This window comes from Miniopterus schreibersii (genome assembly GCF_964146895.1).
Source record: "Miniopterus schreibersii genome assembly, chromosome: 12".
Classification (NCBI taxonomy): domain Eukaryota; kingdom Metazoa; phylum Chordata; class Mammalia; order Chiroptera; family Miniopteridae; genus Miniopterus; species Miniopterus schreibersii.
The window spans coordinates 7,829,232-7,847,180 of record NC_138112.1 but is presented as its reverse complement, the minus strand read 5'-3'; the positions used below and the strand labels follow the sequence as shown (position 1 = coordinate 7,847,180).

Genomic DNA, 17,949 nt, shown 5'->3' with positions numbered 1-17,949 from the left:
GAAGAGTAACACAGCCCTGGCCGGTGTAGCTCAGTTGGCTGAGCATTGTCTCATTCACCAAAAGGTTGCTGGTTCAATTCCTGGTCAGGGCACACACTCAGGTTGTGGGTTCGATCCCTGCCAGGGATCGTGTAGGAGGCAGCCCATGGATGTTTTGCTCTCATATTGATGTTTTTCTCTCTCCACCTCCCTCTCTCTCTAAATATCAATTTTTAAAAATCTTTAAAAACATAAAAATGCCCAGCCGGGCGTGGCTCAGCGGTTGAGCATCAACCTAGGATCCAGGCGATCAGGGTTCGATTCCCGGTCAGGGCACATGCCCGGGTTGCGGGCTGGGCAGCCGATCAATGACTCTCTCATCATTGATGTTTCTATCTCCCTCTCTCCCTCTCCTTTCCTCTCTCTGAAATCAATAAAGATATATTTTAAAAAAACAAAACAAAAACAAAAAAACACCCAAAAAACATAAAGAATAATAATACACAAGTATAAAATGCTTATTATGTCCCAGATGCTATTGTAAGTGCTTTACATACTTAATTTATTTAATCTTTCCAACAGCCCTATGAGGAGGGTTCTGTTTTCCCCCATTTTGCCAGAGGTTAAATCAACGTGGCCAAGATGACACAGCTAGTATGTGGTAGAGCTGAGATTCAAGCTCTCAGTGTGGCCCACAGTCCTTGGCCTTAATCACTCGGCAGTTTTGGTTTTACTTTCCCTGGGTTTGGCTGATTTAGTGGTGAATTTGCCCCCTTTTGTCCCTTGAGTCCTTTGCTAAAAATGAGAGCAAACGGTAGCAGGCAAGTGGAGCTGCCTCAGTTATTACCCTCCTGGTTCAAACCTCTGCCTTTTCCACAGGTATGTCCAACGAAAGAGACTTCAGCATTCACTTTTTCTTTGAAAACTAAAAAGCAGCTGTTCACTAAAGTGGTTAAGTAAGTGATATCTAAGGCTCACTTTTAGAAGATTAGCTCACAAAATAAAGGTACAGCAGCAGTGTGATGCCTTTTTCAGAAATCCTAAACAGGTTCTAGAATATTCCCTCATCTGATGCACAGTCACTGATGAGATTAATTCTCTAGTTCACCCATCTCTGAAATTGGAGACCGCGCCTCTTCCTCAGGTGCCTGGACTGGCCCTGGCCTGCCGCAAGTGTCTTTGTCACCATTTAACCATATAACTGAAAATACAGCCCGGACGGAGACCTGGGTTCGCTTTCTGCCTCGGTTCCCACCTCCGCAAGCACACTGGATCCTAACAAGAACACCAGTAAAATCAAGCTGCCGCAAGAAGTTGCTGCCTCAAGTGAAATCTGTGAACACCTTGAAATCGGAATCATTTCCCTGTGGCTTTGCCTCCGTAAGAATCCCACCCATTCTAATCAGTGCCCTGTCGTGTCTTATGAACTGAAATGTTAATTCCCTTTTCTTTAGCAACTAAGACTCTGTAGCTACTTCTGCCAGGGAGTTGGGAGTTAGAAAACGTTTATCGACACCTGAAGCTGTTTGCTAATAAACAAGTTGACATATCTTTCAGAACATAGTATCATCTTTTTAAAAAGGTATTTAAACAGAAAACACATTTTAAAGCATATGAATCTCCCACAGGGTTATTTTACTTTTTAAATGAGACAAGGAAAGGGGGATCATTTCATTCTGAAGCAAATCCTTTTTTTGCCTCTTCACAGGGATAAAAGGGACCCTGGGTCTCCATTCAACCTGGGTTTGAATCTTGACTCCACTATTGCCATTAATTTTGGCTCTGAGCCCCCATTTCCCCACCTGTGAAAGGGAGATTAACATGCTATCATTATCTGTGAGCGAAGAGGCCCGTTACAGTTAACCATGGTAGACATGATGGCAGCAACTAGATTATAAGATTTCCGCGCACGCTGCTCTTTCTAGCCCATGATTTGGAAAGAGAGCAAATGGTAACTGATAGATAACCACGAGCCTATTGGGTGGTCGTCAGAAGGTGAGCGGTAGTTGTGCAGTGTAGAGGAAGAGCTAACGCCTTAGAATTAAATGACTTTTCATCTGGACTTTACTACTCAATGGCTGAGTTACCCTGGGCAAGTTATTTCATTTCTCTGAGCTTTACTTTCCTCTTCCATAGATTGGAAACAGTATTGGTCTTTTTCTATCTCAGAACTATTGTGAGCATCAGAGTAAATAAGGAAATGTCTTTTGTAAACCAAGAAAGTGTGAAGTGGCTGCAGGAGGCCTTGGAGGGTGGGTCCTTACTGCAGGACAGTGAGAACCCCCGATGGAGGGGCTCTTGGCCCTGCCCCTGGGTCCCACCCCTGCCTAAACACCTATGTTTATAAGCTGTATCTTTGGATGCCTCTAAGATGAAGTGGATAGCATGATGCAATGTTGAATGCAAAGTGGGAGATGAGATACTTTTCTGGGAGAAATGTTTCCATAAGTTTCTTTAACGTATGAGTTATGCCTGGTTAGGAAATTTCACTTACATGTGCAACTGGACGAAGGCGCATGTTAAGAGCTTTTACTGGAAACAATGAAGAACTAAGAGAGTAAGAAAGGAAAGGGAGGAAGGAGTTTGGAGCTTGGAGTTTGGAGCAGGAGTTGCACTTGCCGTCATTAAACCTGGTCATTCAAGGCTGGCGTTTGGGGAGGAAGAGCCAGCTGTTGTGCTGCAGGGGGCACAGCCAGGCCCTGGTTTCCAGAGGCTGGGCTTCCCCTGCCCAGCTCTGACTCTGCTGTTTGGGAGCAGGCATCTCACTATCTTTTCCATGTGTGCAAAAAGTCAGGAGTCTAAATGGATCTCTGTCTTTTAAAAATGTCAGTGATGACAAATGTGTGCATTGGAATCTGGTTAAGGGGGAATTCCTTTGAAATTCTCGTTTCTCGTTTCCCGCCACGGCCCAGAGATAGATACTGGCCACATTTGGGTATGAAAACTCTCAGCCGTGCCATGTTCTCCTGCCCCTAGAGAGTCACGTTCTGTTTAAAAAGGGCTGAGAAAATGAAGGCTGTTTTTTCACTTGGAATAAGAATATCCTTCTCAAAGCAGTAAGGGTTCTTGCGAGTAACAGGATCCATATGGCGAAGCTGGCTGCTGATGCTCAGCACATGGGCCCGTGGACTTTGCGCGCAGAAATAGGCCTCTAGTGCTCGAAGAAACGGCCAGTGGACTCCAAGGAGGACCATTACCTAGGTGACGGATAGCCTGGGCACAGCGTCTGGGCTTCATGGGCCCCTCGTACCTTGGAATGTGAGCCACAGAAGGGGGTAAGAAAGGTTCTGCTTGGCCTTAAGATGGATGGCGCTGTGTAACACCGCCATGGTTGCCTGCTGTGTAACACCCCGTGCTCCCCAAAGTACCATGGGCCCCATAAGCTCTGGGCTCACCCCAGCCTGTTCGGAGGTGGTGAGTTGGAGGCCGGGTTGCTCTTCTGGTCGGCCAGACTGTTTGTTAACCTGAATGGAGACAGTTTACCCTCTACTTGCACAGGGAGCACTGTGTAACGTAAAGAACACTTAGCTGGAAGCCGGGCCTGGGCTCTGGGGCCACCCTGGCCCTACCTAGGAGCGACCTGAACGGAGTCACTTTGCCTCGCTTTTCTCATCTGGAAAATGAGGAGTGGGACATGGTGATGGTTGAGACTCCGCCAGGCTCCCTTGGTGTAGAGCTGAGTGGCACCTGACCCCTGGGGAGTGGAGCGATGGGAGGAGCAGCCCAGCCAGTCGCTGCCTGGCTGCAGTGCCCTCCTCGCACACTGCATTCCCCTGCAGCTCTGCGCCTGTGGGCGAAGCGCAGGGGGGTAGGGGAAGACTGCACTGCTCTCAGGAAGGATTCGGACCTGAGCCCCAAATGAGTAAGCAGCAGCTAACCAAGTGAGAGGAGGACCAGCTGCCCCTCGATCACCCTTAAATTTCCTCCAAACCAGCATTTGAGGTCCCCGAGTCTCCGCCTCTTAATCTCACCAGGCAGCGTTCAGCATCCCCTCCCAGCCCCGACGCTGTGCCTGGTTCCTCCCCTACCTGGCTCCTTCCCTTCTCAGTCCTGTCTCCCCCAGCCGCCTCTTTCTCTCTGCGCCCTCGGCTGGGTTTTGCCAGATCTGCTTTGTTTGCTGGTGGGATGGGCAGGAAGGCCTTGCCCCCAATAGCTGAGGTGCCCCCATTCACAGCCCCCACTCAGGCCCTTTGGTCCCTCTCTTTTGCTGAGCAGGACTGTGGTCCCTTCATCAAACGAGCGCAGACAGAGACCTGCAGCCGCTCTGTCTGCGTGTCAGTCACCATGGCGACCATCCTGCTCTCGCTGGGAAGGGAACCCAGCTGTTCTAACCCGGCTCAGCGAGTCGCCCTTACCCAGCCCGCGTTGTCCAGGCCCCTCCCTCGTGTCTGCTTTACGAAGCTGCATGCACTGAACCAGACGTCTGTTAGCCTTTAGCCTTCAGATTTGCTTTACCTAAGAGGAACGGACGCAGAGGAAGCTGAATCCAAGTGAATAAAAGCTTTTCTTTTCTGCCCTAAAACTGTATTTTCACGAGGAACAGTTATCTGCTCTGAGCAGATAAACGAGAAGCTGAATGAATACAGGAATCTGAGGTCCGGGGCAATGCGTTTTGTCTTATCAGTGGGGTGGGATGGCAGGGCATGTGGCTATGCAAATAAAAATTCATGTCAAGCAGCCAAGGGACACGGGGAACTCCGCCGGGCAGGGCACAGCATTTCCGAGGGGTCTGACACCGCGGTGGTGAGGTTTGATGTTGGTTCCTGTTATGGAAGGAGGCATACTGGTCCTGTAGTCATGAGGAAAGGTGAGCATTGGTGTCCCCTGCTTCCAAATCCATCTGGATCGTCACGTGGAATCTTCTCCATGGTCGTTAAGCATGGTTGCCCTGCAGGCTGGCAGGAGACCCCTGTGTAGAGTTTTGGAGTCGCAGGCTTCCCTCCTGACACAGCCCTGGGGACACTTCACATTGATTTTCAAAAGTAGCTGGCCAGGCTGCTGCTTCTGTGACTCGGTGCAGAGGTCATCCCAGATCTCCCGGGGCACCTTGCTCTATGCGATAGAGGACAGCAGTGCCCAGGAAGTGGTCTGACCATGTCCGCTCTTGGATTCGACATGGGGACCCGTGGATTCTATGGCGGTGACTAGTTCTTAAGACCCAAACAACCATCTCCCTCCGCTCTTTCTTAAAGTGAGCAGGGAGACCCCAGTTTTGAATGAAAGCTTGGTTTCATTCTCAGGAATTTGAATGTGTGTTTAAACTGGACTTGGTCTTTTTCAGTTTCTCTGCAGGTGGATATCGTTCCCAGCCAGGGGGAAATCAGCGTTGGAGAGTCCAAGTTCTTCTTATGCCAAGGCAAGTGCCCAGCCCCCTGCGTTCAGGAGGCCCTCCCGGCCGAGCAGTGGCCAGCAGGCTGTGTGTGCTGGGCTGACCGCACCGCACCCAGGATTCTTGGAGCTGCTTTGCTGCAGGGTCAAGTGCTGAGAGCCAGGGCAGCTCTCGGGCCCTCTTCCTCCCCCGGTCAATGCAGTGAACTGTGTCCTCTGGACTTCCCTTGATAGTGGAGGAGCTCTAGGGATGTTCCTAGGAGAGTCAGCACAGCTCCCAGTGAGTCCTCTCTGACCACCCCCCCGCCCCGTACACACCCAGAGCTCTGCAGATGACAACGGACAGAAATGATGCTTCAGTAGGTCCGTGTGAGGCTTGTCCTCAGAATCCCTCAGAACAGGAAAATCCAAGCTCAAAAACTTGCCTGAAAGAAAATTGAGTACACGTATCTCCTTTGCTGTGAGGACATGTGCCTTGGGTCTATTGTGAATTTAATATTCTGTCCCATCGGTCCCACCAGAGCTCTAGGATTTGTCAGACCCGGTGTCCTTGTTTTCTCTTCAGAAATTACACCCCATTTCCAAAGCTCAGATAATTACCAGGAAATGTCCTGTGGAGGATGAGCCTTCAGATTAGGCTTGAATTCTCTGTACGTGACGTGACTGGGATTTGGAACATCGGGGAACCAGGGAAGAGCTGAGCTAGGTGTAAGCTGTGACATTTAGCGAGCAGCTTGCAGCAGGGAGGGGCCCTGACGTGCCATCGCGATTTGCGCTGGGTGAGGTGGCTCTGGCCGCCCCATGTGTTCACTCCAGCGTCGCCTTCATTACGGTGATTTGAATGATCTGGGGATGCAGTCTTGGAGCCCATCTTGCAAATAGCGATATTTATTGGAAACATGATGGGCCTTGAGAGGAGGACTGTTTCATTTCCATACCAAGTATCTGTGTGGGGCCGGGTGGTGTGGGCCGGGAAGGTGCGTGCAGATAGGCAGGCAAAGCCACGTCGCCAGACCCAGGGTCCTCGTTCCAGCTCAAACAGCTAGGCGGCAGCATCTGCCCCTCCCCGGTGCCTGGGGAAAGGACACATGGCTCATTCTGGCTGTCTTCACAGCATTTAAGGAGATGAATTTGTCTGTCTGTGGCAAGGGCTGCTGGAATGCCAGCCATGCCAGTTTGTGCAGGCAGATGCTAGAATAAACGTAGTTGGAGTCCCTACTCCTAAGACTAGCCGACGTCTCATCTTTCCACTCGGGACTATAATCTGAGCCTTTGAACACAAGCCTGTCAGTTGGCTGAAACCAGCTAGTCCCTTGATCACAGATCCTAGATTTGCTGACTCCCTTTGTCCCCCTGTACCCCCCCCCACAGTAGGTCCTCAGCAAATTTCTCTTCCCTCACTAAGGATAGGAGCACTATGTGAAACACTGGTACGAGTGCTTGCTGAGTTCCTTCCCAATACCGCAAGTGGTGTTATGTGATAACCGTTAAACACAGAAGCCAGAGTGACACCCTGACGGAAATGGTCGCCCCTCCCCGATCATCAAGCCTGATGGTCTCGTGCAGTAGCTCTTACTGAATACCACTGTCACCCGGGAGGGGACTTTGTCTTTTCAACTTCTGTGGTTTGAAAGTAGTCTCTTCCTCTGCAGTGGCAGGGGATGCCAAGGACAAAGACATCTCCTGGTTCTCCCCCAACGGAGAGAAGCTCACCCCAAACCAGCAGCGGATCTCGGTGGTGTGGAATGACGACTCTTCTTCCACCCTCACCATCTACAACGCCGACATCGACGACGCCGGCATTTACAAGTGTGTGGTCACCGGCGAGGATGGCAGTGAGTCAGAGGCCACGGTCAACGTGAAGATCTTCCGTAAGAGCCGCCTCCCCCTCCATCCCTCTGCTCTTTTTGGCCAGGAAGACACATGGGCGGCGGACAGGGTGGGATGGCAGTAGAGGACCAGCTGAGGGCTTGGCAGGGCTTCTTGCCTTCTTTCTTCACCCTAAGTCTTTTCCGAAGTGAGCTAAGAGCTCCAATATGCTATTAAAGGATCCTGGGCCAACTCAGAACTCACAACCCAGGTTCATGCTGATCAAAGCAACTTCCCACTGGCCTCCATTCTTTAATTTCAAACTATACAGTTCCCAGAGAGCTATTGCAAGTGCCCCTGTCCCTTCCCCAAGTGTTGGCTGACTGTTGGACAACTCAAGACCTCCTCTTATTTCACTCCCCCTGCTGATAACGGAGTCCAGAGGCTCGGTGGGGATTGTGGGGGTGGTATTATTTAAACACTCTGACACTCACAACAGGCAGCTCCAATTGCCACTGAAACCTGTCTGATGGTGGCATTGCTCTACCTTGTCCCATTGGTCATTGTAATGGTGGATGACAACTGATGGAACGGTATGGATTGCCACAGTCTTTATTGCCATTGTTGCTTTTCTTCTGTTCTGTTCCTTAAACATTATCTCTGCTATAAGAAAGTTGGGGTTGGGGTACTAGACAGAGTGGGAGACAGAGGAAGGATTGATGACTCCTACTAGTCATTGCAGAATAGGTGTTCTGCCAGTTCATTCTGCCTGTGCACTGTGTCCCCAGGGCACCATCCTGCATGGCAGGGGACCCGTGGTAAAGACGCTTCTCTCCCTCCACAGCCGTTTTACACACAAGGTGTGAAACATTTAGCATTCCCTGAATAGGCAGTGATGGCCAGATTCTGATGCCGTATTCCCCTGCTTATGCCAACTGTTCCACCTGGCATCTTGGTCCAAGCACTGAGTTGGACCTACTCCTGTACCACTGCATATATGGCTTGAGTTGCCTGCAACTTGAATCCAAGCCCTGTGGCCCCAGGGGAAAGGGATCTTTGTGGGAGAACCAGCTGTCTCCCCTCACTCTTCTCTTGCTTGTTTTCCAGAGAAGCTCATGTTCAAGAATGCACCAACTCCCCAGGAGTTCAGGGAGGGGGAAGACGCAGTGATCGTGTGTGATGTGGTCAGCTCTCTTCCCCCAACCATCATCTGGAAACACAAAGGTCGAGATGTCATCCTGAAAAAAGATGGTGAGACCTGAATTCCCTGGCAGCTGCCTTTCCCCTGGACCACCAAATCCCCTAGGGTTCCACCTCTGCAAGCCTCTGAGCATTTTGACCTAAACTCAGATCCAGTGGCCCTCCCAGAGCATGCAGTTTCCAGGTCCTGAATGGATGTGTGTCTGTGGCTTGTATGTTCAGGCACTTGACTTTCTCTCTAAAGAAAAAGACAAATTACAATAGACTTTTGCTTTGGCTCTATGTCAGAGCCAGGGACTCATTTTCTTATTTCAGCTTAAAGGCCCACCCCATGAGACTGAACTAGCAAAAAGGAAAGGCTCAGAGACCTTCTTACAGATACAAGTTCTCTAACTGATCCTTGGATGAACCTGCCTCTTGTCTCTTCTAGTCCGATTCATAGTCCTGTCCAACAACTACCTGCAGATTCGGAACATCAAGAAAACAGATGAGGGCACTTACCGCTGTGAGGGCAGGATCCTGGCACGGGGGGAGATCAACTTCAAGGACATTCAGGTCATTGTGAATGGTGAGGAGATCCGTTCTTCCCAGTCTCCCCATTGCTATAACCTTGGTCCCTGAAATCATTCTCTTTACCCTCCTCTTTGGGCTGTAAAATGCAGGCTCACTCATCAGTCTCAGCTGGACCCCTCCTGCCTCCTGTTGCCTTAAATATGCTTGCCTTTTGGGTCTGCCTCAACTATGGGGACTTTTAGTGCAGTTCTTGAATGTCCTTCATTGTCCTGAAGCACTAGAGACTTTCCCCATGCTTACAATTAAATAAATTCTTATTCATTCATTGTCCTTGATGTTACTGTAATTGTGAAGTTAGTCCCTTGGTCCAGTGTTCAAAGAAAATATTATAATCAATTTAGGGCTCAGAATAGTCAGAATCATGGTCCATGGGCTTATTAATCTTAATTTGCCATGTCAGATAAACACACCCATGGAATCGATCTGACATTTACAAGATGTTTACAGGAAATTATAATGTCAGTACTAAGAAAATAAGTAAATCATGGGTCAGATTCTTTTGGCTACTGATATATATTTTTGCCAAATCCTCCCCACTCATTCCTTTGGTAAACAGTTTGTGCACAGGGCTGTTTCTGACATTCCCAGAGAAATGTCACTCTCTGGTGAGCTGGTGCATTTCAAATTGGTGTTAACCACTTAACCACCAGATCAGGAGGTTCAAGTTTTTCCAGTATGAAGAGTGCACTTCTGAACACCAAGTTCCACCAGCCATGGTAGTTGTAAGTTGAGTGTGCACTGAGTAAAATATATAATGATAAATAGCTACTGTGAGTTGAATACCATTTTTAAATGAATAAAATGCATTAATACAGCTTCTGAAACTATATGACTAAAAAAACAATATTATACAGGGGTGCACAAAAGTAGGTTAATCCTAAATAATAGTACAAGAATAAACTCTGTGTTTCACGTACTCATGCCTGTAAATCTACTTTTTCCCACCCCTGTATATTGTTATAAAACACTAATGCATGTTTGGGGTGAATTATTTATTCGTGCACAATAATTATTTAGCACATGCCTGAATTTAGGTCCCTTACACTAACTCTGCAGCTGCCCAGGACTGTTGCCCCCCAGGCTGTGACCCATGACCTAGGGTCCCCTAGAAGTGCCTCTTCTCCAGGCCCCTGGATTCTTGCACATTTTCAGAACCACCCTGACGGTGCTTCTTTCCTTCAGTACCGCCCACCGTCCAGGCCAGGCAAAGCATCGTGAACGCCACCGCCAACCTCGGCCAGTCTGTCACCCTGGTGTGCGATGCCGAAGGCTTCCCGGAGCCCACCATGAGCTGGACAAAGTAAGACCCTGCTGCTGCCTTTTATCGGAGACTAGCGGAGAAGGGGACAGCACAGGGCCCGCTCCGTGTTGGCACTGCGACGGAACGGGGTAGACCGCTCGGGAATGTGACCAACTCCAAGTGCAGGATGGACTCCTCTGCACGGTGCCCCTGTCCTGGGCATCAGATTCTTTCCTCTTCAGTTTGGGGGGTGGAGGGCATGGCCTTGCGCCCCTCTTTGGTATGTCTGCGGGTGCAGTTTACAGCTCTGGGACAGAATCAGAGGTTTGGGTGGAGGAATCAAAGGTATATGTGCAAATACAATTTGGCGCCTTAACTTTCTGTGAAAACGGAGCCTTTCCCATGGGCTCAGACTGCATTTTATGGAAACGAAAAGCAAACATCTTACCTCCGTGGTCGCAGTCATCCTACTTTCCTTTCGTGTGCCCTGCAGAGACGGGGAACAGGTAGAGAATCAGGAGGACGAGAAGTACTTCTTCAGCGACGACAGCTCGGAGCTGACCATCAGGAAGGTGGACAAGAATGACGAGGCTGAGTATGTCTGCATCGCCGAGAATAAGGCTGGGGAGCAGGATGCGTCCATCCACCTCAAAGTCTTTGGTAAGGACAGCGGGAGTCAAGCTCACTAACTTCCTCTTACCCTGCACGCTCAACCCATCAGCAAGAGCCCGTCCGCTCTGCCTCAGCCTTGCCCAAATGCAGCCGCTTCCTGCCAGCTCTACCACCCATGCCCCAGTTCAAGCCACCCTCCCGCTCCCCTGGTCAACGAGGCAGCCTCCTAGCTGGCCTCCCTGCCTCCCGCAGGTCCCCTTCACCCCCTCCTGCTCCATAAGCCCACACTGTTTAAAGCCCTCCCTTAACTCCCTGTTGCAACCAGAATAAATTCTAGACTCCCTACCACGGCCAGCAAGACTAAACCTGAGCTAGTCCACCTTCCTTCCCAGCCTCTCTTTCCTCTACTTTGTTCTATATTTAAAACTCCCAGGCCTCTTTTCCGTTCCTTAGGCACACCAAGCTTGCTCCCTGCCTCAGGGCTGTTGCACTTGATGTTTCTGCTGCTTGGAATATCCTTCCCCCAGATCTGCTCCCAGCTGCCTTCTTCTCTTCCATCATTCAGATCTCAGCTCAACTGCCTTCCCAGTGAATCTTCCCCTCACCGCCCTGCCTAGTGCAGCACCCTTATTACCACCAACTCCCCTGCCTCCACTAATCTCTTCCATTAATCTTACTGTATCCTTTACATTGCACTTATTAGTCCCTGAACTGACCTCATCTACATATTTGTTTTGGGGACTGTTTGTCTCCCACCTGCACTAAGTTTGCAGACTGCAGGATGGCAGAGCCGTGGCTGTCATATGCATTGCCTTACCTCTAGCACTCGCAACACCCCCAGACTCATCATAGGCACCTGGTAGATGGGAGTGACCAGTGCCTCTGTTTTCCTTTGCTTCTTTCCCTGCCTGTGTGAAACAGTGTCATATAAGTCATGAAAAGTGCCCCGCATCTCTACTCACTTCATCTTTATAAGCTCAGCTAACTTCCCTTCATTTAGAACTTAAATGCCTTTTAACCTGACCTTGGGAAAGGGATTTGTGGTGGAGATATGTTCAACTCTCGACTCTCTCTGCTCATCTATTTAAAAACCACAGCTAAGCTGGCCCACTGGAGATGTGCTACTAGAACAGGGGCCCGAGGGGCTGCTCCGGTGCGTGCAGCTTCTGGGCTTTCTAGTGTGTACCCAGGGACCTGTGTGGGACCTGCTTGTTTAGCCTGATCAGGAGAACTGATCTGTTTGTAAACACAGACCTTTGAAAATCAAGTGTTTATATGCAATTGGACTTGCTAATCACAGATGAATCCTATCTATTCATTAATAACAATTGGGTTTATAAACAGTTCAGATTAATTCAGTATGTAACTGAGTACATACTTGAAGGTGAAAGCTAAACTTCTTGGAAAATATTCCTCACAGTCTCTTTTCTAATTCTGATTGGTCTTCCCCAGTCACACTGACTAAGTTTTTTCATATTATAGAGAAAGACAAATGCATTTGTTAATTTATTTTTTCATCTAACAAATATGTATTGAATACCATTGTTGCTAGACAAGAGGGGCTACAGAGATAAGTAAGAAATGGCCCTTTGACCCTGAGATGCAGGAGAGAGATGGACATATACCCATATAAATTATAATAGAGTGTGTCAGTCAACAACATCTGAGTGCCTGGTATGGACCCAGCCACTGCCAAAGTTACAAGGATGAATGACGTGCTCTCTTCTCATCAGTGGGTCCACAGTTCATGTAGATGATCAGCAAAGAAAATTTTAATCCTTTATAATGACTTCATAATAGCAGTATGCACAGTGTTTTGTAGGAAGGATCTCTGGTCCTACGTGATAGAAGTTAGGGGAGCCCCTGCAAATGCTGTGCTAGTAAACAAATAGGAGTTTCCCAGAAGAGGAAAGACAGGTGGGCACTGCAGGCCACACAGGCACAGGCACAGAGGCGGGAAGGGCACGTGTGCTCATCGTGAGCTTCTTGTGGGTGGGCACCTGTGTCTGTTCTACTCACAGATGTCCCCAGAGCCTAGAACAGTGCCTGGCATGTAATAGTTATTAGTGTTTGAATAGATGAGCGAATAGCAATTAGTTTCTTGTGTGAATTAAGCATAATGTATGTGGCAGGGAGATGAGCTTAGAAATGTATAATTATGACTTGCTTTTAGAAAATTCTTTCAAATATAAGCCCCGTAAAATAATAATAATAATAATACAGAACAGAAGTGAGCACTTATAAGGTGCCAACCACTATGTGAAGTACTGTTCTTAGCTCCTTTAATCCTCAACTCAACCCTATGAGGTAGCTTTAATTCTTTCCCCATTTTACAAATGAGGGAACTGAGCTCAGAGAGATTAGGTGCCCTATCCGAGATCCAAACCCAAGCCCATGAAACCCAATTTAACCCACATTATATCTAAGTTACCTGTGGAATGATGTAATAGTGAAATTGGGGTACTCTCCTTTCCCACCATGGCTAACTTGGCTTCTCTGTGGAAGCACTGGGTTTGAACCTCACTGGTTGAGGACAGACCTTGGTTTCCCCTCCAGCCTCCCTGGCGGTGACAGCTGCACTAGGAAGGAGGCGGGGGAGTGAGACAGGAGCCCTGTGGGGCCGAGCTAGAGTGAAGCGAGTGGGGAGGTCCAGGGAGGTGGGAGATGAGGCAGGGAAAGTGAGCCGTGGGAGCCGTGGCAAGGCAGGGTGTGTCCGCCTGCCTCCCTCGCCATGCATCCCCTCCTGCACTTCTCTCTCTCCTCTCTCTCTCTCTCACACACACACAAGCACATACACACACACTCTCTCTCTACCACCACAGTTTCTTTCCCAAGACTGCAGCTGGGAGAATGTGCACTGGACAGCTCAGTAGAGCAAACAGAAGAGAGGTGGCCAGACTCCTCCAGAGACAAGTAAGACAATGTAGACTCTTAGGGACCATGTCCCTCCAGCCCCATCCAGATGAGAATCCTCTGTAACATCTGGAGGACAGTTCACTGGCCTCCTTGAGGCAACCTGGTGCCCACGTACGCGCCGCCTTTCCTCTCGGTTTCCGTTCCTGACCTCCTTTCCTCCTGCTTCCCGCCTCGCCCCTTGCGTTAGGAGATTGGCACTAGGGCCAGGCAGCCGGGTGGGTGAGGCCTGCTATTTAGGGCTGCATCTTTCTCCCCCCTTTCTCTCCCTCTCCCTCTCCTTCCCCTCTGGTTTGCCACCTGGGACTAGCACCAGGGGGAGAAATGGCGCGGCTTCCACAGTGGCGGCAGACTCAGCAGCAGTGAGACAGGAGAGCAAAGAAACCTGTAGCTTAGATAATAAAGAAGTTCTCAGCACTCCTGTGGCTTCAAGAAGGGATGGCGATTAGTGTGTTAGGGGCATATCTAAGTTAGGGTCTGCCTCGTCGCACCTGACTGACATCGTTTTTCCTAAGAGAGGGAAATGTTCTACAGGCGTTGCCCTCGTTATTGGCCCTAAGGACCAAAGCGGCCCTTCTGAGTTAGAGCAAAGGAAAAATGGGGCTGCAGGAAGGTGCACCTGGTCACGCCCAGCCTCTCAGTTCGCAGAAGCAGGACCCCAGAGCCCTTCTTGGAGTGGGCTTGCAGAAGTCTGGATGGGGGTGGGAGTAGACAAGGCTGGCCCTCAGTGGCAGGGTGCAGAGCTGTGGACACCCTGGAGAGGAGAGCAGGCGTGCTCACAGGAGGGTCCACGGCGAGAGGGGCAACGGAACAGTCTGAGGCATTAGGTCCCATGCGGCAGGTGGAGACTAGAACAGGGACCCAAAGTCAAGGGCCCACGACAGAGGTGAATGCAGATGGTGCAAGTGCCTCGCAGATAAAACATGGACAGATTCCTGGGTGCTGGTTCGCAGAGGGAAGTGACTGCATCTGTCCTGCTTTTCCCCTGACCCTGTGTAATTTAGTCAGAACACTCCTTTCACTCTCGAGTGTGCTCCAACTTGGACAGTCACTTACACGGATGTCCTATTTCAAGGCAGTACACTAAGCCTTCCTTAGCTCTGACAGTAGCCTTGCTTCTGAAGTGCAGAGAGGAAACTCATCATTGAGAAGCTCGCCTTCCTCCCAACAGCCCTCTGCAGGCCATTAGTCATTTTCAGCAATGGTTTTAATAAGAATATAGTTTTCCTTTTTCTACAGACTTGCACCCTTTATAACTATCTGCGAAATGGAGCTGCCAAGACCAACTTTTATTAATAGATGTTAACTTGTCCTTTGTCTTCTGTTAACCTTTGGCCGCCAGAAATGCAACTTTCACTTTGCCTCTAAAACTTCCTCCTCAACTGCACTTAGCACTTACTGCATCTAGTACGAGCTGTGGCCGTTCTCAAAGTCCTGTTTATCAAGACGCAAAGGCTTTGTAGAGGAAGACCTTGCTCGTGGACCCCACTGATTCAAATGTGGGATCACTGGGCCACATTGGAGTGAGATGAGCCCACGTGCTAGCTGGCAAGAAAGGATTTGCTAAGCTGGCTGTTAGTACAGATTAACTTTAGGAGAATATTTGAACTGTGTGGTAGTTTTATATAGAAGCAGATACTTCCTATAGAAAATGCACAGCTCTGTCGTTATTTTCTGTGTATTAAAGCAGAATCAAGGGCCGCAATTTGGACAATGTGTGTAGGCGGTAGTTCAGTAGCCTGCGTGGGATTTCTATATGATTCGAATATAAAGGAAATGCAGTTCTTTCAAAAGTTATCCATAATTCTAATTTATTTATTTTTTGTTTGTTTGTCTAGCCTGGCCTTTTTCTCTATTAGTGAAATAAGTTACATTTGTGCAGTGTTATCGTTTCTATGGAAGGTTTAGCAATTTCAGGGTATAATTGTTTTAAATTGGGAAAATTCAATTTTCTCTAATGTGTTAACATTTAACTCAGCTTTGAATGCTTGTGCTTTCTTGCATTACCCGAAACATTTGGAAAATGAACTCATCTCAACTCATCTCCTCCCCGCCCTCAGCCCCCTCCGCAACCTGAGTTACCCGCCACTTCTCCTTACTTGAGTTAATGCTAATACAACTTTCCCGGGCATTGCAGGTCTCCGAGTCATCTGGCTCTTCTCATTCCTCCTCTTGTTTCTTGCCATCGTACTTGCCCTTGCTCACTTGCCACTTGCCATAAAGCCTTTCTTTAGCATCTCCCTCTAAGCTGTCCTTTCCCTTCCTCCTGAGACGGCCGATCAGGACTGTGCTACATCACACCCGGGGTGCTGCCAGAGCTTCCAAATCGGTTTTCCCACCTCAAGGTTTTCTCCTTGCTAAACCACCTTGGGTTTTTTCTACATTAACCTCTTGTCATACAAATGATCATTTCATCCCTCTGATCAAACCCTGTCAGTGGCCTCCAGCTGCCACGGGATAGAAGTAAGCAAGAGCTTTACCCAGCGATCAAGACTGTGCGGGAATCCAGCATTGTCTGCTCTGCTAGGATACGCAAACATGGGGCTCTCTTCCCAACCCTCTCGTCACATAGTCTTGCTTCTTTGCTTTCATTCAAGCAGTTTTCTACTGTTGGAATGACTCTGTCACCCCAAAGTTTCACCTACTGAAAATCTCATGGCCCGAACCAAAAGCTGTGTCCCCACGAAGAGGCCAACCAACCGGAGGAGCCCTCTCCCTCTGCTCCTTGCCTCCTGCTCCCATTGCCCTTACTTAGTGTTCTTACTACATAGGATGCTGTTTTTATTTGTCACTTGGATGTTGTCCCATGCCTGCTTCGTGGTGAGCTCCTGGGGTTTCAACACCTAGAGCACCGCCTTATGCGTGGGAAGCAGATAACCTTTGCTGTATGGTGCATGCTACCACTTAACCTGGAAAGCTAAAAAAGTTAGATAAACATTACAGGAATATTTTATCTTTTCAGCAAAACCCAAAATCACGTATGTAGAGAACCAGACCGCCATGGAACTGGAGGAGCAGGTCACTCTTACCTGTGAAGCCTCGGGAGACCCCATTCCCTCTATCACCTGGAGAACTTCCACCCGGAACATCAGCAGCGAAGAAAAGGTATAATGTCACCCAAGAGTCTCAGGGCCGTGGACCGCAGACTCGAAGTGGACTGAGTCTGCCCCATGGCCGTTCTCTTCGGTGAGCCAGAGGGGGGATGTGGTCACTGGAGGCCTCGGCCAGGCTCTGAGGCTTCCCCCTCCAGCCTGCTGGATGCGGCCCACTCCGCATCCCCGGCAACGGAAGGGGTACAGTTCTTTGCATAGATTGGCAAGGGTGCGATGCTAGTGGGTATAGTCAAGGTAGACGCTCTGGGGAGGAAGGGGGTAGTGATTTTCAGGTGCAGCCTCTGGGGGTGTGGAACAGGGCACCACTGTACCCCAGGTGATTTGGCTCTCATTTCCGGAGCACCCAGGGAGATGTGTCTGGGAAATCCCAGGACCAGAATGGGCCTGGCAGATCTCTTCCTCGTGTTTCGTACACTCACGCTCTGCGTGCACTACATGCACAAAAGCTTGGTTGCCCTTGTGTCTGCCTGTGTTCTCGACCACATTTGTATATCATGTCCCAAAGGCAAAAATAGTTAGCAGTTTCCACACTGTGGTTGTCGCGCTGGGCTCTCCAGTGTAGTAGCTGGGAGTGTCAGAACAGCGTCCTTGCTGGGAAGGTTTCACTTGCAAACGTGCACTTACTCACAGACCGCCGGAAAGCTGTCTTTATCGTGGACGGTATGTGATAATCGAGGGGCCCCGCGTCGTGAGGCCCTTCCCTGAGCGGGCCCAGCGCAGGAGGAGGAAGCCTGGTTTGAAAGCGACTTAAAACGTGTATGGCTCTCCTCCAAGCTCATCTCATGTGTCCGGGAGTAATGGGCTTCATTTCAGCTGGCCAAAGCCTTGTCACCTATTCAAAAGTAATGGCCTTAGATTAAAAGGACAATTGTAATGGATTGCTTATTGACCAGAGTGTCAGACGTGATAGAGCTTCAGTCTTCTGCTTCCCTAAGGGAAATCCCTAGAGGAGGTGAACGCAAACACAGCCGGGAAGGGACAGTGTGAAGTGCCAGAGCCAAACGGCATCTGCGTTCAAGGAACTGGTTTCCGTCCCGCTAATAGAAAATGAAGCTAAATCATAAGGAACAGAAATTACGGTTCCAAAACCAATTACTTTTTTGCAAGTTTTACTTCCAGAGTTGAATTCATTAACAAAAACTCAGCTGAGGAACTGCTAAGTATTTTTGAAACTCTCATATG

At 49.2% G+C, this 17,949-nt stretch overlaps 1 protein-coding gene across 15 annotated transcripts in view; it reads left to right on the top strand.

The window, feature by feature from the left end:
- Positions 1 to 17,949, top strand: part of NCAM1 (neural cell adhesion molecule 1) — a 305,945-nt gene that overhangs the window by 235,980 nt on the left and 52,016 nt on the right. For all 15 annotated transcript variants that reach the window (XM_081155114.1, XM_081155122.1, XM_081155121.1 and 12 more), the window contains exons 2-8: positions 5,261 to 5,335; positions 6,960 to 7,178; positions 8,224 to 8,367; positions 8,747 to 8,884; positions 10,072 to 10,189; positions 10,623 to 10,789; positions 16,617 to 16,759. In XM_081155114.1, coding sequence (XP_081011240.1) covers positions 5,261 to 5,335; positions 6,960 to 7,178; positions 8,224 to 8,367; positions 8,747 to 8,884; positions 10,072 to 10,189; positions 10,623 to 10,789; positions 16,617 to 16,759 — 1,004 coding nt within the window. The remainder of the gene's footprint in view (positions 1 to 5,260; positions 5,336 to 6,959; positions 7,179 to 8,223; positions 8,368 to 8,746; positions 8,885 to 10,071; positions 10,190 to 10,622; positions 10,790 to 16,616; positions 16,760 to 17,949) is intronic.